This window comes from Bubalus bubalis, chromosome 10, assembly GCF_019923935.1.
Source record: "Bubalus bubalis isolate 160015118507 breed Murrah chromosome 10, NDDB_SH_1, whole genome shotgun sequence".
Taxonomy (NCBI): Eukaryota; Metazoa; Chordata; class Mammalia; order Artiodactyla; family Bovidae; genus Bubalus; species Bubalus bubalis.
The window spans coordinates 65,192,839-65,213,460 of NC_059166.1; the positions used below are offsets into that span (position 1 = coordinate 65,192,839).

The following is a 20,622-nucleotide window of genomic DNA, read 5'->3' on the forward strand; positions in this document are numbered from 1 at the left end:
ATTTGCTAGCATAGTGAGTGCAGCACTTTAACAGCATCATCTTTTAGGAAGTAGTTTTCAGAAATTAAAAAACTCCTTTCAGTAAATAGAAAAAAAAACCTAGAGGGGTGGGATATGATGGGAGGTGGGCAGGAGGTTGAAGAGGGAGGGGACATATGTTTAACTATGGCTGATTCATGTTTATATGTGGAAGAGACCAATACAATATTGTAAAGCAGTAATTCTCCAATTAGAAGTAATTTTTAAAAAACTAAAATAAATTTGAGCCTGCAAATATATGTAGGCCATTCATTTTAATTATGAAAGGTAGTTAAGCAATACAATGGTAATTAGGCAACTGTACCTCTCTGAATATTTCTATTCACAGCTTAACACAATATACCCACAAATTACAGTCACTGAGGGTAGAGCTCAGACATCTGTAATTTGAAAAAATCTCTTCAGATCATTCTGATGGGCAGCCAGGTTGAGATTACTGCAGTAGATTCGACCTTTGTGAATTCAACACCCTAGCAAATGACTGAAGGTCCATGATATGTAGTAATTTACAATGAGCCAGCAGGGCTTCCCTGGTGGCTCAGTGGAAAAGAACCCGCCTGCCAATGCAGGAGATGTGGGTTCAATCCCTGGGTCAGGAAGATGCCCTGGAGAAGGAAATGGCAACCCACACCAGTATTCTCACATGGGAAATCCCATGGACACAAGAGCCTCGTGGGCTACAGTCCATAGGGTTGCAAGAGTTGGACACGACTTAGCAACACCACCAACACCACAGCAGGTAAGGTTAGTAGACTTGCAAACTCAGCACTTTCATCTCATTGAGTTTGTTGCTATTTGTTTCAGCCCTTGAAATAATACTGTGAAATTATTCAGATATTATTATCAATATTATTATTCAACATAATGTAAAATATTGTGAAATTGTGGAATTTCAGCCCTTGAAATTCCTTGTGAAGGAATACAAAACATTTTGGGTTAAAAAAAAAAAAAAGGTACACAGAGGAAGGTGCTCACACGGGGGTAAAAATGAGACTAATAAAATTTAAGGTACTGATTTGGCAAAAATGTTTATGACGTTTTGTTATTTGTATTTGATGAAATGATAGATTTTCATGTTTAATACAAGAAGCCTAAAAGTATGGGACAAAAATGTAGGTTATAGCTAACCTACATTTATTATAAATTCTAGTTCTGAATACCTTGTCTAATTTCACTAGTTTACCATTTCATATCTTTGCTCTGTACCGTACTGTGCTCAGTCATTTCCAACTCTCTGTGACCCCATGGACTACAGCTCACCACCGTTCCTCTGTCCATGGGATTTTCCAGGCAAGAACTAGAGTGGGTTGTCATTTCCTTCTCCAGGGGATATTTCTAACCCAGGGATCGAACCTGTGTCTCCTGCACCAGCAGGCAGATTCTTTACCACCGAGCCACCAGGGAAGTTCATCTATGCTTTTAAAAGTAATAATTCAAACTTTTCATTATAATACACAGAGTTTCTTTAAACTAACTCCTAACCAGTGAAGCTTTACTATATAGTTTTATGACCTAACCAGAAAGATGCTTGCCGCAAAAGGCTTTCAATACAAATAAACCTTGATTTGAGTTGATTGTGCAAAAAACAACTTACTAAATATAGAACTTTGAAAACCAAGGGATCTAGTGAGTAGGTCAAATCCTTGGGTTAAGCTTATTTGTTCCAATTTAAGAGAGATAGATGAACTATATCACACAAAAACGAGACAGAAAACAGCCTGTCAGTCACTTTGTTCTGGATTAATTAGAACTTGAATTTGATGCATTAAATAACACTCTCTCTAAAATTAATACCATTTCAACACAATTATAAAAACAATTCTGCTGTATCTGAGGACCCTAGAAGTACGTATGTATGTATACGTGTATGACTTTACCAAAAAGTCCTGACATTTGCTAACTGAATCCAGAGGTAAGGCAAGTCACTGTCCACTTGGAAGGCTTTGAAGTCTCATTCTGGCTTAATATTAGTCATAAATCAACATATCATTATTTAATGAGAGTCTTAATGTCAGGTCTTAAAAAGCCAAAGCAATTCTATAATATGGAAATTCTGTGAAGAACATATTAGTATCTTAAACTATATAAATTAAGCTCTAAACAAATATTCTTATGACAGCTTATCTTCAACCAATTAATAAATTCACATTTTATCATTAAATAAAAAAAGTCATTTAACTGAATACTTCTACTTTGCATCCTTCATTAAAAAAAGAAAAAAGCAAAACAAAACAAAACAAAAAAAAAACCACTTAAAACTTATCAGGTGACATATAAGTAGTGAAAAAGAAGACACCACACCACCCCTGCTGCTGCTGTGAAGTTGCTTCAGTCGTGTCCGACTCTGTGCGACCCACAGACGGCAGCCCACCAGGCTCCCCCGTCCCTGGGATTCTCCAGGCAAGAACACTGGAGTGGGTTGCCATTTCCTTCTCCAGTGCATGAAAGTGAAAAGTGAAAGTGAAGTCGCTCAGTCCTGTCCGACTCTTAGCGACCCCATGGACTGCAGCCTACCAGGCTCCTCCATCCGTGGGATTTTCCAGGCAAGAGTACTGGAGTGGGGTGCCATTGCCTTCTCCACCACACCACCCCATCAATACCCAAATAATCAACAAAAGAATCAAGAAAGCTTGGGCAACAACTTTTTGGTATAAAACAAAAATCCTCTACTTCTATGTAGATTAAGATATTATGATAATTTTGATAGGTACTGATTATATATCTACTTTATAGTAGGGAAATCTAAGCCTTTGGAATATCTTACCCTCTCCAAGAGTCTAATAAATACTAAATAGTCAAAAGAAATCACAAACTGTATTATTCATATACACTACAGTAACCCACTTTTTTTCTCACAAATATTCAGAAATATTTAGGGGTTATTTTTATTAAAAATATTTTCCATTTAGGACTGATTGGTTTACCTATTGATTTAAATATTTATCTGCTGTACCATGTAACATATGGGATCTTAGTTCCCTGACCAGGAATGGAACCCCCCCTGCAGTGGAAGTTTGGAGTCTTAATCACTGGACAACCAGGGAAGTCCTGCTATTTAGGTTTTAAATTGTTTTTATATTATATGATTTTTACTTGACAAATTGTGCGTGTGTGTGTGTGCACTTAGTCACTCAGTCATGTCTGACTTTTTGCGACCCCATGGACTGTAGCCCACCAGGCTCCACTGTCCACGGGATTCTCCACACAAGAATACTGGAGTGCATAGCCATTCCCTTCTCCAGGGGATCTACCTGACCCAGGGGTTGAACTCAGGTCTCCTGCATTGCAGGTGGATTCTCTCCTCTCTGAGCCACCAGGGAAGCCCACTTGACAAGTTGTAGGATGTGAATTTAGAATGTACAAACAAGATAGATATTGGAGAGAAGTATAAAAACTCACATTCAGATTCCTTTTATTAGGGAATAACTAGGTATATTTTCAACTTATTTTCACAGTTTATTTTTGAAATCTAAGATCCATGTAACATACTAATGTTGAGATTTGCTTTTTTGATAAACTTACAAAGAAACAATTATAAAATTAAATTATGCTAACCACTGATTTCTGAATAGAGTAGGACATATGTAACTAAGTTTTCTTTTCCTTTACAACATTAACTAACCTTGGTATTTCACCTTCTTCCCACCGAAATAAAGTACCAGTAAGGGAATTTTTTCCTGGTAGCCGATCCTTGCAAGACCCAGTCAGATGCAATGGATCACCTAGAAATAAAAGGCAGAAGTGTTAAGTTCCACTTTTAACTTGCATATAATTACTCTTTAGGTAAATTAATATACAACCCACATGACTAGTTCCTAAAACTGTATCCTAAAAATTCATAAACATACTGGAATGCATTTGCACAGTGGAGAGTAAGGATTCCAAATGGAGAGGGGGTAAAAGTATCTGCAATATATGGATATGAAAGAGAAATGGCCACAATACTTTCATACTAGAATAAAAGTATGATACATTTAAACACACCATAGTGATAGGTGTGCGTAAAACTTCATTTAAAAAAAAAACTAAGAATTTTTGTAGACTTTAATCTAAATTCCTAGGGTATTCTGTATGAGCCTCAACTAAAATTCTAGTGGAAACCAGATTCCAGATAAAATTCAAAACATACTTTAAATACTAATCCTTGAATAAAAAGAAAACACATAATGCATTCCGAAAGTAATGGCAGTAACAGCGAGGGGAAAGCTGGGACAAATGCAAATACAATTTGACCAGTAGTTGGAGAGAACTACGCTTTTGCTTAGTTATCCCAGATGCATAAACAGAGTCCAGGGGCCATGCTTTGGAAATGGTCTCTAAATGTTAGCAATCTTTTTGTGATCTCTTAAGAGGAATTTAAATTTTCAGATAAACAAAGCTTGAATAAGTGCCAAAGAAAGAATCCCAACATAAAGTATTTTTTTAACTTCTCATTTTATATTGGAGGATATCTGATTAACAATGATGTGTAAGAAATACACTAAATTTGCAATCCTCTTCAACTAAATTTAATACTTATTTGGTGAGCTTGATCAGAAAATTATGTAATTAATTAGACTTACCATCTTTGCTGCTTTAACAAAACATGTATCAAACCATGTAAGTGGTTCCATCTACCTTCAGAAGTTTTTGAAGGCTTCGGTGTTATGCAACAAGACTATTTATATGAAATACTTTGTAAGTTGTAAATTACAAAACAATTATTTTCTAATAAATTTATATGAATGAATAATCTACATGTTTACTAATTACCAAGTTACTTATCATAGTATTAAAAGTCACACTTTACCTATACTTTTTGTATTATTTTATAAATGTATTTGTCATTCTTTTCCGGAGAAGGCAATGGCAACCGACTCCAGTACTCTTGCCCGGAAAATCCCATGGATGGAGGGGCCTGGTAGGCTGCAGTCCATGGGGTCGCTAAGAGTCGGATACGGCTGAGCGACTTCACTTTCACTTTTCACTTTCATGCACTGGAGAAGGAAATGGCAACCCACTCCAGTGTTCTTGCCTGGAGAATCCCAGGGACGGGGAGCCTGGTGGGCTGCTGTCTATGGGGTCACACAGAGTTGGACACGACTGAAGTGACTTAGCAGTAGCAGTCATTCTTTTCAACTCTGGATGTTAAAAATGTAATATAAAGTCACTATGGAGAATAGTAAAAAATGCCTCTGATCTAAAAAATATTTAGTCTAAGTACTTCTATATACTTCACCTTAATAATATTTCCATTTCATTTGACAACTGTATAACTGAATACTAAGACAAAATGGTATACGCATACATAATATTAAAATTTCTAAATATTTTTCACTTTTAAATTTACTTTCAAAAGACTATATTATAGACATTATCTTGTTTTATAAGATTAAAATATTAAGTTATGCATATATAACATATTTATAGTAAGAAGTTTGGTGTCCATTTAATATATCTGAGATAACATGATAAAATGTAATACAAAAAATAATTCACCTATTCTTTCCATTTCAGTATAATCTTTAATCTATTTTTTTGAACAAAACAAAAACATGAAGGTTTATTTAATAATGATAAATTAAAACACAAATTTTATTTCATCATACTTGAAATTTCTTTTAATTTTCCCCAAAGAAATTTCATAAATTTCTGCCTTCTAGTTGTAACTTCCAATACTCACCTAACTTTATAACTAAAATAAATGGCTTACATGTATTTGCTAATTAAGACTCTTCTCATGCTTTTTCACCTATTGGAAACAAACATTTGTAAAAAGGACATCTTTTTCCTATAAATACCTCCTACACATTCTCTAAAACATTTTCCATTCCTCAATCCTTCTTGTACTCCCAGCTATATTTGACACTGATAACCAACCTGCTGTTCCCCCAATAACCTTTTTACTTTGGAAGAATTTTAGATACAGAAACATTACAAGGATAGTACTGTTTCTGAATACTGCTTATCACATCCTTCCCATTGTTAACATTTTACGTTACCACAGTACATCTATCAAAGAAACTGACACAGGTACATTCCTATTAACTACTATGCACTTTATTTAAATTTCACCAGTTTACCCACTACTGTCCATTTTCTGTTTCAGGGATCTAAAGTAGGATACCTCACTATAGTTAGTTACCATGTGTTCCTAGTCTCCTCTGCTCTATTTCTCAGTCTTTCCTCATTTTTCATGACCTCAACAGTCACGATTACTGGTTAGGTAACCTACAGAATGTCCTCCAATCCAGGTTTGTTGATGTTTTTCTTATGACTAGATTGTCATTATGAGTTTTCTTGAAGAATGCCACAATGAGGTATTTTTATGAAGAATATCACGATGATCACATCATATGAGAGGGGACATGATATCCAAATAACACTATATCCGATGACTGGGACTGCTGACCATCAGTACTTGGTTAGGGTACATTTTTATGAATTTGATGACTGTAAAAAATCATACCACCATGCAAGTAACATGCAGAATAATTCATCCGAAAAGTTCCCCTATATATTTGTTTTGTAATCAATATTCTACTCTTCTCCAATTCTTGGCAACCACTAATATATTTTCCATTTCTATAGTTTCACCTTTACTAGAATGTTATATGAATAAAACCATATAATTTGTATATGTTCCTGGTTGCTCAGATGGTAAAAGCTGGCTGTAATGGAGGAGACCCAGGTTCGATCCCTGGGTCAGCAAGATCCCCTGGAGAAGGTAACAGCAACCCATTCCAGTATTCTTGCCTGGAGAATTCCATGCACAGAGGAGCCTGGTAAACTATAGTCCATGGAGTCACAAAGAGTCAGACACGACTAAGTAACTAACACATATGCATATACAACTTGTAGTCTTTTAGGTCTGGCTTTCACTTAGTAAATGAATTCAACTTTCATCAATGTTGTAGGTATCAATATTGTGATGTGTTTCACTGATAAACAGTATTCCACTGTATTGGTATATAACCGTTTATCCATGGCCCCCACTGAGTGGACATCTTGGTTACTTTAGATTTTTAGCAATTATGAAATAAAGCCGTTATAAACATCTGCATACAGGTTTTTGAGTGGACATAAGTTGTTTTCTTCTTTGCACTGGGGTATAGCCAGTTGACAATGTTGTGATAGTCTCAGGTGAACAGTGAAGGGACTCAGCCATACATATACATGTATCCATTCTCCCCCGAACTCCCCTCCCATCCAGGCTACCACATAACCTTAGGTGGATGTAAGTTTTAAGTCACTGGGTAAACATATAGAAGTGTAATTGCTCGGTCCTATAGTAAGTCTATATTTTACATTACAAGAAACTGGCAAACTGTCTTCCAAAGTGACTGCACTATTTTGCCTTCCCAAAAGCAATGAATGAGAGTTGATGTTCCCATTCTTACCAGCATTTGTTTATTGCTAGTTTTTGGATATTACCCATTCTAATAATGTGTAATGGTAGTTCTTTGTGGTTTTAATATGTATTTCCCTTAATGATATATAATGCTGAGAATCATCTTTTCCTACATTTGCCATCTTTGTATCCTCTGTTGAAATTTCTGTTCACGTCTTTTGGCCATTTTTAATGGGGCTATTTGCTTTCCTATTACTGAGTTTTAAGAGTTCTTTACATATTCTTGGAGAAGGAAATGTCAACCCACTCCAATATTCTTGCCTGGAGAATCCCATGGACAGAGAAGCCTTGTCGGCTACAGTCCATGGGGTTGCAGAGTCGGACATGACTGAGTGACTAACACTTTATATATTCTAGATGTAAGTATTTTATCAGATGTGTAATTTGTAAATATTCTCTCCCAGTCTGTGTCTTACCTTTTCATTTTTCTAATATTACTTTTTATAGAAAGTTTTTAACTTTGACAAAATCAACTTGTTAGGCAGATTTTCTCATTGTTTTCTTCTAGAATTCTGATAATTTTACATTTAAGTCTGTGACCCATTTTAATTTTTACACAGGGTGTGGAATGTGTCTGAGCTCTTTTATTTTTTTATTATCTGTTTGTCTGTTTTTTTATTTACTTTTGGTTGCCCGGGGTCTTCTTTGCTGTGCCAGCTTTCTCTAGTTGCAGTGAACGAGGCCTACTCTTCATTGTGGCGCATGGGCTTCTCGTTGCAGTGGCTTCTCATTGCACAGGCTCTAGGGCATGTGGGCTTCCATAGCTGTGGCTCGCAGGCCTAACTGCTCCATGGTATGTGGAATCTTCCTGGACCAGGGATCAAACCTGTGTTCCCTGTACTGGAAGGTGGATTCCTATCCACTGTACCACCAGGGAAGTCCTGGGCTCTTATTTTTATTTTCTGGTATATGGGATACCCAATGACTCCACTACCTAAGGAAAATTTCTAGATTTGGCAGTCTTTTTTAGTCCCAGGAGACTCAAACTGGGCTGAAATGTCTCGAAGTGGTTCCACTTCCTACTTTGGGCATGTCTCTTTGAAACCCTACCTCCCTCTGTGGAGGATTCCAACCTGTCCAGCAGGTCCTGAATTGCTGCTTTTAGTTCCCTCACCTAGAAGGCAGTCTCAATGGAGGCAGCCAGGATTAGCAAAACCCCTCAGGGCAAAGGCTGTTTTCAGCACTCTGTTTCCTCTTTTGGCCAGTATTTCTTTATTGTTTGCAATCTTTGTGATACATTTAAGATTAAAAACACCAAAAAAACAAAAAACCTTACCTAGCTCTTAAATTGGTTTTTATGAGAAGGTTGATCCTATTAACCTCATCATCCAAGGAAAAAAATCCTCCCTGGTTATTTTTCAGAGCACAGCTTGGGTATGGCCGAAGATGTGCAAGGAGTTAAGCCAAAAAAGAACAGCGGGTAAACAACAAGAGAAAAAAATGCGAACTTTTGGTTTTAAAAGTTTGGCAATGAAAGAAAAGAAAAAAATCATAACAGAAAGGACTACAGAATTGCAGGACAAATGCTGGTTTTATTTTATCTTAAGTAGAAGAGATAGAATTCAGCCAGAATAAAATGCAAAAGATGCTAGAGTATTTTAACCAGAAATTCTATTCCTAGGTATATGCCCAAGAGAAATGAAAACATATGGCTATATGAATATTTGTACATGAATGTTCATAGCAGCATTGTTCATAATAGCCAAAAGAAGGAAACCCAGACGTCTGTCATTGATGAATCAGTAAACGATGTAGTATATTCACACAACAGAGTATTAGCTGGCCATAAAAAGGAATGAAATACTGATACATGCTATGACATGGATGAACCCTGAAAACATTAGGCTAAGTGAAACAAACATATGATTCCATTTAAATGAGATGTGCAGCATGGGCAGACATAGAGACAGAAGGGAGATCAACTGTTGCTAAGAGGTGAAGGCATGGGAGGACTGCGGGAGATTGTTAAAAGACTATGGGGCTTCTTTAGAGGTGCTGAAAAATGTTCTATATTTGACTTTGGTGATGGATGCACAACTCTGAATATATTAAAAACCAGAGCTGTCCATTTTAAATGAGAGAATTGTAAGGAATAAAGGTGTTACTAAAAAAAATTGAGATTCTTTTCCTGATAAACTCTAAGATATTTTTGCATATTTCTTTCTATTCCTTATCCACTCAGCACTTACTTTTAAGTACATGTTATTTTATAAATCATCAATTGCATAATACTTGTTTCAAAGCTTTAATTTGAACTTGTGAAATTAACCTTACTTTTCCTCCTTGCTTTTCGGAACTTGACAGCAGCCAGATTTATTAAATTCATTCCATACAGATTGTAGTCAATGAAGAGCTGTAGGAGGTAGGGAATATGCGCTTCATGAGGCTGATAAAATTTATTCATTATGGCTCCACTTTGCAAAAGTTCACATATCCTAAGTTAGAAGAAAAAGTTATACCATAAAATTATGTTTCCTAAAATGTTAAGTGAAATAATGGTTATACAAATATAGAGAACACACATATTACTCTACAACACAAAATTTTCATTTCAATTTTACTCAAAATTTATATTTTTGGCAACTGAAAGTTTAAATCAAGTTTTAAAGTAAGCTGCAAGCTCTGAAAGAAAATGAGAAAAAATGTCTTAAATGAATATTTTGACTTCTAAAACCAATTTAATGCTAACTATACTGAAAAAGCTAACATGTCCGAAAAAAGGCTTTTTAAAAAATCCAGAAAAAAATTTTGAAAAGATTATACAACAATTCTAAAAGAGGACATATGACTCAATCAACCACACAGAGATGTTACCACTTTTGTTATTTTTCTTCTCTGAGTAATTTGTCCTTCATATTGGGGGTACAAACAACAGGCAATTATAAATAACGTAAAGTACTATGCGGGGGAAGTATATAAAACATCTAGGAGGGACAATAAACAGACTGTAGTTTCTGCATAGCCTTCTTGGAGAGACGTCTCTAAGCAGAACAATGAACTAGAAATACTTTTTCTCAGACGAGAAGGAGCATTTCATCCAAATAAAACTGCGCATGTCAAGGGTCACAAGAAAATGTGGTTATTTGGGAACTAAAACCACTGAGTGAGGCTTAGTGACAGAGGCTATGTCACCAGGTGGTGGTGGGAGAGTAGAGAGGTAATGAGAAGTCAGATCACGCAGAGCCTACTAACGTATTTGAAGAGGTGGTAGAATTTACCTGTCAAGTGAAGAGAACAGGAAAACTGAAATGACCAGGTTAGCTAAAGAAAGCAAAACACTAGAGACAGAGAGAGGGTACTGTGGAAAAACTAAGATGATGGCGGCTTTAACAAGGATCAAGGAAATGTATTGATTCAGGAAGCATATGAGGAATAAAATGGTCAGGCCTTGATGACTAACTAGATGCGGGGGATGAGATAGAATATAAGTTGAGGATATTGCCTAGGTTAAGCAGCAAATTGGTGGTGCTGCATTTATTGAAACAGAACAGATTGGAAGAAAATAGGTTTATTTGTGGATTTTTATTTGGAGAAGGAATAAAGACAAACTTGGTTTTAGACAAATTGGAGTTGACTGGTTTTAGACAAACTGGAGGTATACTGGAATGTTCAGGTAAATATTAGAAATGAGTAATAAAGATGAGGTTAAGGATAATTTTATTAACAGACGAGAGACAGCAAACATATTTTGAGGCACTGTGTATTAGGCACAACTGGTGTCTAAACTTAGGTGCTCTAAATGCTTAATCTCAAGTAATACTTACTACAAAACTATGGTAACTACTGTTATCTCCATTTTATAAACAGAGAAGTTGTGTCTTAGACCAAAAACTTACCCCAAATCACACAAACAAAAAGTGGAAGAGCTAAAATTCAACTCCAATTTTTTCTGACTTAAGCCCTCTTAACTATAGTGCTATTCTATTTATCCAGTAGATGGTCTGATACACTGATCAGGAGCTCTGAAGGAAAATTTAAGCTACTGATATATATTTGGAAGCCAAATACATATAGATTAAAACAAAAACGATGGAAGTATGTAAGATTGTAAAGTGAGGGGAACATATATAGAGAAAAAGATAAATGCCCAAGACAAAAGTCCAAGGACCAACCACACATATGTTAAAAGAGGAACCAACAAAATGGCATAAATATGAATGACCAGACAGGAATGAGGAAAACTAGAAAAATGTTTACATCAAAGCAACCTTATTTTAAGGTAGTGTAAGCACTGATGGACATGAGGTCAAAAGGTAAGAGGTGTTAATTGGATTTAACAACACTGAGGTCGTTAATTAAGGAAAGCAATTTGAGTGGAACCGCTGAATTGGAGAGCAGAATTGGAATTAAGTTAAAGAGCAAACGGGAGATAAGATACTGGACACACAAAGTATAGCTAAATTCTTCCAGGAGAATAGCTGTGAGTATAAATGTCTTTGAGTATGAATGTGTGTATGTGTAAAATTAAGTCGTATTGTTGTTTAAATGGTGTGGAAAGGGAGAGGGGGATAACTGATAGATGAAAGGAAAGGCTCAAAGGGAGTGGATCGTGAGCTTTAAAGGTAGAGGTAAATCTCTCCTGCTCTAATAGACAGTGAAAAGTAGTGAACAGCTGTGAATAGATTTTAAGAATCTCTGACAGAAATTTAAGAGAGTTTTATTCCAATGGTTCTCAAGTTTTTTAGCCCCAGGACTCCTTTTCATTCTTAAAAATTACTGCTAGCATCAAAAAGCTTTTGTTTATGTGGTTCATATCCATTGATATTTACCAAATCAAGTTAAAACAGAAAATTTTAAGAGACTCATTTACTAATTTAAAAATAACAATAAACCCAAGCTATGTTAACATAAGTAACATTGTTTTATTTTTTAAAAATCTATATTTTTCAAAACAAAAACAATTTTTTTTGTGAGAAAAAGGAATTATTTTACATCTTTGCAAATCTCTGTTTTAATGGAAGACAGCTGGATTCTCATGTCTGCTTCAGCTCAGAAATACTGTTTCATTGAAACATACAAAGAAAAACCAGCCATACACAGATACATAATTGAAAACAGGAAAAGTACCTGAATAGCCTTTTCAGGTAAATGTTGATCTTTGTTATTATTACATGGACATGCAATGGGGGTGGTGGTTTCTTAAAGTTTAGCACCAATGCAGAAACCATATCAATGAACTTTTTGTACTCAGTTACATTAAAATCTATTGGTCTACCTAACACTTTATTTTTACTCATGCATAATCTTCTAATGTCTTGCTCTCGTCATTTGGAAAATACACATTCACTAAGTTATATAAATCTTCTAAATGGTAATATATTTCATTAAACAATATGGAAAAATGTTAGTATCATCACCTATCTCATCAGGAAAAAAAAGGTACTGAAAAGAGGTTAAGTAGAAACCTTTCACAGTAGAAAGCTCTCCCACAATGGCCTCACTCTCACACATTTCTCCTTGCTTTGAAACTAAAGAACAAATTTCTCTTGGTATTGAACATACGGTCTGGCTAACAGGGTACTACAATTATACAAGGCAGTCAATCATCCCTCTATCAATTTCTACAAACTCTCTAAATTTAAGGCAGAAAAGAATCAGTTAAGGGGTATAAAACAAGGTCCCTTACCCTTAAAATATCCTTCCTAGAGTCCAAGCTATGGATCTCTCTCTCTTTACACATATATGTACATACGTATAATACATATCTTTAATAATGCTACAAACTATACAAGCCTTTCTTCTAGATTTTTCTTTTTATTATTAAAATACTTGAGTGATAGGTGTTCACATTTTTATTTCACTTATCTTTTTACCTTTTCACCATTGCAGGATTGTAAAGATAGATCTTCATAAAGTGTCTTTCCTTCTCATGATAACCATAAAAAGGCCTGAAATACAAGAAATAGATATTTCAATTTATTTTCATCAGAGATGAAATAATGCAACTTATTGCCCTAATTGGACTCAGCTGGCCTAATTACTTACATTGAACATTATCAACCACCTCCCCCAAAAACACAAAACAAAAAACCTCCAAGACTTTTTAATTAAACCTACCACAATGTCATATTTCATGACACATGAAATCTTGTAAATTCTTTTAAAACTACCACTTTATTTAAAAAACCTGGGGATAAAAAGGAATAACAAACTATTTATACTTTAATTTCAACCATCATGGCTCCATTAAAAAGTGGCTCTACTCAGGCAATGCATGTGAAAGAGAGACCTTCCTTCTGACACTTTCCCCCATTTTTTTCTGTCAGAAACTAAAGCTCTTTATCAACAAAATTCTTTAACTGACAAAGGATACAAATTGCATTTGTATCTCTTCTCCTTATTTGTCTCTATTAATTTGAACATCAAAATTAATTTTACAAATTCACTAAGGAGAGACAATTTACCTGTTATACATATGTACATATGTGTGTGTGTGTATAAAACACACACCCAAATCAAATGAAACTGTGAAAACTGTGCAGACAGGATTTAAGAGATTGAAAAGATCATGGCCTTACTAATAACCTATTTATATTGAGGCTGGGTTCAATTCAGGGTATCAGTCAGCAGCAGTAGGCAAAGAGAGAAGCAAAAATCTGTATGACAGAGGGAGAAACAAGTCCTGCAAGAAGGAATAAGTTAGCTATCATGTTATATTATTTCAGGAGGATCTGAAACTCTAAAACAGACTACCATTTTCAAAGATTATATAATCAGAAACAATATGTAAATAGGTCTGAATTTATAAGCAAAATAAAAAGTATTTGTCTGGAGTTTGTCTATAAGTAAGTAGCTGGTTAAATGGATAAACTCGGTTTCTTTTCATAAAGAAAAAAAAATGTATTTTCCCCTTATGATGGGCACTAGCTAAGAGTCGGGCACGTCTAAGCGATTTCACTTTCACTTTTCACTTTCATGCATTGGAGAAGGAAATGGCAACCCACTCCAGTATTCTTGCCTGGAGAATCCCAGGGACAGAGGAGCCTAGTGGGCTGCTGTCTATGGGGTCGCACAGAGTCGGACACGACTGAAGCGACTTAGCAGCAGCAGATAGAACTTACCCTCATTAGAATACCATTTTCTCTCCGTCATGTCTGATAGTGTAGTAGGCCTCAAGTATAGAAGTAAGTTGGCAACACAGTCATTTGAGGCATATTTAAATAACTTAAAAAAAATAAGCTATTCTAAGCCTTTAGGTCAGAATCATCTGTACATTTTCTGTAAAGCAATTTCTACTAAACAGAAAAAGTCCTAAAAGTTCTTTGTCTCATTCTTGCCACTCACTCCAATCTTATCTCATACCCATTCACCCTTTTCCCTCCAGCCATTCCAAACATTTCAACCCTTCTAACTTGATTCACTTTCAAGTAACTTGCCATTCCCTCTGCCTGGAAAGTTCTGCCCTGAACCATTGCATGGCTTACTTTCAATCTGCAGTCAGGACTCTGCTTAAACTCACCTCCTCTGAAAGGCCTGCACTGACCCTCATTCCCTATCCCCGACCCTTTACCCCCTCTTCAAAAAAAAAATAAATAAATAACACCACTTCCTCTCCACCCCATTTTTGTTGCTATGAAGGGTGAAAGATACATTATATGAATGATCTCATTCTCTTTCACTGGCAAAATTCAAGTCTTTATTCCTCCTGCTTTGGTATTTTTCATACACATAAATATAGCTCTTTGTCTAAAGATACAGGGGTTACACTTTTAGCCAGGTAAATGGAAATGAAGACAGTTAAATCTGCACTGGTGTGGCCCATGTTATCCTTGTTTTTGCTAAAGATTTTTAGGTTTTTACAGTTAGAACCTTATAAATTTCAATAGCTGAATACAACACTATCAAATTTCTATAATTCTTTGTAAATCTAGGATTCTGCTTTTCTATGTATTCTGCCTCAAAATATAGCCTGGACATTCTATAAACTCAGTTTTCTGCTTCTTCTAGCCAAGAGAGTCTCTGTATAATTTAACCTGGAATCCTTACTTCCTACTGAAATCCTTACTTGCTACTGTTGACTTTACTTGATTTTGCCGAAAGAATTTCTCAACCGGGAGACTCTCTGGAAGAAAGTAGAATGGAGCACAGTCTAAGGTAAATATGTTTATACTTAAGTCTAAGGTAGATATGTTTATACTTAAAAAGTTGCACCTGATAATTGGAGTTAGTTTTTTAATATAATGATGAGAAGGAAAATGATAGTTTAAAAACCTTAATTAATTTAGATGGACTAAGAATGTTTTCATAGACTATTTTCTAGACTCATGGTAGCTAAGTGGCAGGGAACCCCTGAAATGAGCCTAAGGTCATGGTCCTTCCTCTCTCTTAACCTAGCTTCAGGATAATGCACAGTCTAGGAAGACTGGAATTAAGTTTGTACAAATTTTAATTAGACAGCTAGAGGCAACTTTGTCTACCTTAAATAAGTACGCAATACTGAAGGAGTAAAGGACTCATAGAAGCTACAATGCATGGTATGGGAAAAGGGGAAAGGGGACCTATATAAAGAAAAAAACCAAAATATTAGAACAGGAGAAAAAAGAGAATGGCAGTCATAAATTAGACTAAATAGCTCACCTTTGCCTCCAGGTTTCTAGATTTTTATCAACTGCTCTTAAAAATATGGCTATGCTTTTAACAAATGCCCATCAAAAATACAAAAAGGTTGGTGACTCATTATTTGTTCCACTAGGTTGTTTGGAGATTCAACTTTGAAATGAGAATATGTATAGGAAAGTCCTCAGAAATCATTAAACATAAAAAATGTAGAACATAAAGCTGATGATTATCTTTAACCTAACTGTTGCTATCATAGGATGGGTGTGAACTTTCATGTGATTCATTTATTCTATCAAATAGTTATTGAGCCTTCTCTACTAAGTGCTCAACACCATAAAAGGTGTAAGGGATATAATGATGGACAGACAAACATGGTCTTTGTCTCATGAAACTTACGTGCTGGTGTGAGAAAAGCATAAGAACTAATAAACAAAAAATTAAAATAACTGGAAACTACAGTAAGTACTCCCTGAAGAAGGAAATGGCAGCCCACTCCAGTGTTCTTGCCTGACCCCATGGGCAGAGAAGCCTGGAGGGCTACAGTCACGGGGTCACAAAAGAGTAGGATAGGACTTAGTGACTAAACAACAAGAACAATAGTTAAGTACAAAAGGAAACAAAGAATGGGCTAAAGATACAAAACAAAAACATCAACCTATTTTAAGAAGGGAAGTCAGAAAACTTCTCTGGAGAGGTGAAGGATTTAAAGTTCTGGAGAAGGGCAGAGCACTCAAGGAAAGAAAACTGTGTGTGCAAGAGCTCAGTATATCAGAGAAACTGTAAGAAGTCCAGTGTTTCTGGATAGAACAGAAACAGGTGTCAGGCTAGGCAGATGTCAGGCGTCAGATCAGGCAGGCGTCAGATCACATAGGCTGTGGTTAGAAGCCTAAATTTTATTCTATAAACAATATGAAGACACTCAAGGATTTTAAATGATTTTAAAAGGACTCAATTTACATTATAAAAAGAGTACTTCTGTAGCTCTGGGGTGAGATAAGAACAGAAGAAAATTCAATTAAAAGGACACTGGTAGTCCAGAGGAAAACCTGGATTCAGGTGGACGTAGAAAGATTTAAGATGGATTTCATAGAGATATATTCAACTCATATATTCCAGTATGAGCTCCAAACTTTCCTGCCAACCTGCTCTATCTGCACCAACTCAAAGTTTCGTAGCCATCCTTGATTCTCCTCACAAACCTCATCCAATCAGAGAACAAATTTCGAGGATTCAACTCTCAGAATAGATCTAGAAGCTGACCAGTTCTCACTACTCCCCTGCTACTACCCTTGTTCAAGCGTTCATATTTTCTTGCCCAGATTAATGCAACAGTCCTAATGTTCTCCCTATTCAACTCTTGTGCTCCTACAATCTAGTCTTTACACAGGTTAAAGTAAACCTTTCAAAGTTAGATCATGGCTGCTCAAAATCACGTAATAGCTCAGAATAGAAACCAAAGTCTTTAGAATAGCCTACTTCAATGGTTCTCAAACTTGAATATGCATCAGAATCAGCAGAAAGGCTCACAAATTTCTGACCCCACAACTAGAGTATATGATTCATCAGGTCTGGGATCAGAGCAAAGAATGTATTTTTACTAAGTTCTCAAGTGTGTTTGGCAACCCACTCCAGTACTCTTGCCTGGAAAAGCCCATAGATGGAGGAGCCTGGTAGGCTGCAGTCCATGGGGTAGTTACGAGTCGGACATGACTGAGCGATTTCCCTTTCACTTTTCACTTTCATGCACTGGAGAAGGAAATGGCAACCCACTCCAGTGTTCTTGCCTGGAGAATCCCAGGGACGGGGGAGCCTGGTGGGCTGCTGTCTATGGGGTCGCGCAGAGTCGGACACAACTGAAGTGACTTAGCAGCAGCAGCAGCAAGTGTGTTAGTCTGAAGTCATTCAAGAAGTTCGAAGTCAAAATGAGCAAGAAATTAGTGGAAACACCTGTGAAAGAGTATGAGGTAGACCTCACGAAGGAGTGGGAAAGCCACCAGACTTAGATACAGGTCCTATCTAAGTGAAGGAGAGAGAGAGGGAAGATGAGTGGAAGTGTTTTCTATGGCAATGTGATTCTAGTGAAAGTTCAGAAAGGCTGCCTGAAGGTCCCCAAGTGTCTCCCACAAACAGGCCTGTCTTAGCATTCTTACAGTGCTTAGCCACTGGGTGGGAGAAGCCTGTGAAAAAATGGCTTCAGCTTACATGGGATGATAAATGGATTTCAGCGCAGTAGCTGGGGCCATTGTTCAATTATGTTCCTTGTATTTGGAGATCCGATAGTGCATTCTCATGGTGTCAAACCAGATAAAACTGATTATGGTGATCTACTGGCCAGCATGATCTCCATCCTCTTATATCTCGCTAATCTCATTTTGTCCACTCTCCTTTCCCTCTGCTCCAGCCACCTGGTCTCCATTTTGTTCCCACCCCCCACCTTCAAGTCTTGGCTCAAATCTCATGTACCATGTCAACGACACCTTGATTACCCTATACAAAACTGCAGCCAGTCTACTTCTCTAACCCACACTAATGATCCTTCTTACCCTGTTCTACATATTTTATTGTATAGCACTAACTATCATGTAATAAATCAATAAATTTATTTCATGTTGTATTCATCGGTTATTTTCCATTGGTTCTGCATTACTACAATGTCACTTCCACAGGGACAAGGATCTTTGCTTTGTTCACCAGTATATCCCAAGCACCTAGCAGAGTGCCTGGCACATAAAAGGTGCTCAATAAATAGCTGATGAATGAATTACATGAATTTCTACATGAATGTAGAAATGATGAATTTCTACAGTTCTAGGAAGCAGAGAAATGGAAAAAGTTAAAAATCACTGTTAACCATTTATCTTTCATTGCAATAAAAATGGATTTTAAAAGCTTATAGTATATATATAGTATATATAAAGAAATTTCATCCCAGTTCCATTAGATTAGAATTAAAGGAAAAATGAACAGAGTATATCTGGATTGGATATATTTTCTTTTAACTGGAATAACAATATAAATACAAAGAAATAGAAATTTAAAAAGATGTTATCATATACTTACATTCCCGATACTAATGACACCTTGAACACGTGCTGAGCAGTGGAAGATGGATTGCCTAAAGCCACATTAAGTGCTCTGTCGATACTGAATGCCATCTGAGACAGATAGCTTTCTGGCTGCTGTCCATAACCATCATATGGCACATAGAGGTAAGGAAAGATGCCATGCAGATGAAGACATGTCTTCTGACCTAAAATGTAACACATTGTAAAGTTTAGACTGGAGATGCATTTTAAAACCTTAACATTATAAAGCTCAGAATACAAGTCATTTAAATGGTCTAATGACAGCCCAGCTTATCTGAGGGAAGGGCTGAAGAAACTAACCCATAGTTAAAGCCACCTGTATTGACTATATCTTGCAACAGAACATTTAGAAGCATTTTATAAATATAAGCATTAGAGACTGATTTAAATAGTAGTTTTGGTGATAATATGTTGGAATACTTCATCTTCACAATCTAACTACTTTTATGTACTTCACCAAACTGCCCTGTAATACCACATAACACAGTGTTATGAAGCTTACAAAAATTTAGTGAAAGTTTACTAAATAAATCAGTTAATGTCTATCTTCACATTCCAGTGGGCGGAATTTTGCTATGGAGAGGGGGTAGTTGGGAAGGGCAAAAATGAAATTCTGCTGTTAAGGGAAAAAAATCAAAACAGACAAAAACAAAAGACAATCTTTACATATCAATTGTCTGTAATGGACTTCTGGATATCTAAATTGCACATTTGGTGAAGTGGGACAGGGAAGACACAATGAGGGGAAAAAACAAGCATGCACATTTTCCAGGAAGTCATCACATTAGGCAAGGTGCAGAAAGGGTAAATGGTGCTGATCTGCCAACAGACAATCCCATACAGCCATGACAAAGAAGGCAACCTGAGTTGAGAACCCACTAAAGAAAGTGCTACAGAAACAGTAATGTGTCCACAGCAAGGTTAAGTAACAAAAAGCAGATGCACTATTACTCTCACGAAACTGGCAGGGCTGTATAAAAGCGGTTCCTGTCCTCAGAACATTGTCCCTTGTTCCCCTTGGGCATGTGCCATTTGTCTGATACAAACACAGAGGAAAGCAGCAGTGACGGAAGAACACACCCGTTTTCTCATTCTGTCACTATCACTGTACTGCCCTGCCAACACCATCCTAAGGCTTCTCCCCCACCTCTCATCCCACTCTGGTTTCCTGGCTTTTTCTTTCTTCAGAAAAGTTTTTGTTTGATCACTATTTCCTATTTATAATTTAGAGTGATTTACATAAAATAAATACATAAAAAAGAGTTTCATGTTCTGTTGATATTTTGTATTTAAACTTTTTCTAGTGAATAATATCAGCTTGTCTTATTTTTAAGGGACAGCTGTAACAGAATTAACAAATAAATCTGGAATAGTTATAAAGTGTAACAAAACTGCAACGGTCACATAATGGAATAAGATCTCTGCCCTCCTCAGTACAGTATTCAGATTTGAGCTACTAACTTTGACATTTTCGAAGAATTACAAATTCTGTTGCTGTTAGACCAATTTCAATTTCTAATTTTATGTTACATAATTTCAAAGAAATAA

General features: G+C 36.2%; 1 protein-coding gene across 8 annotated transcripts in view; it reads right to left on the reverse strand.

Moving 5' to 3' along the window:
- REV3L (REV3 like, DNA directed polymerase zeta catalytic subunit) overlaps positions 1-20,622 on the reverse strand; it is a 175,455-nt gene that overhangs the window by 97,491 nt on the left and 57,342 nt on the right. For all 8 annotated transcript variants that reach the window (XM_025295022.3, XM_025295024.3, XM_025295025.3 and 5 more), the window contains 4 exons: positions 19,049-19,238; positions 13,243-13,317; positions 9,704-9,864; positions 3,662-3,761 (listed from right to left, as the gene is read on the reverse strand). In XM_025295022.3, the coding sequence (XP_025150807.3) occupies positions 3,662-3,761; positions 9,704-9,864; positions 13,243-13,317; positions 19,049-19,238 (526 nt within the window). The remainder of the gene's footprint in view (positions 1-3,661; positions 3,762-9,703; positions 9,865-13,242; positions 13,318-19,048; positions 19,239-20,622) is intronic.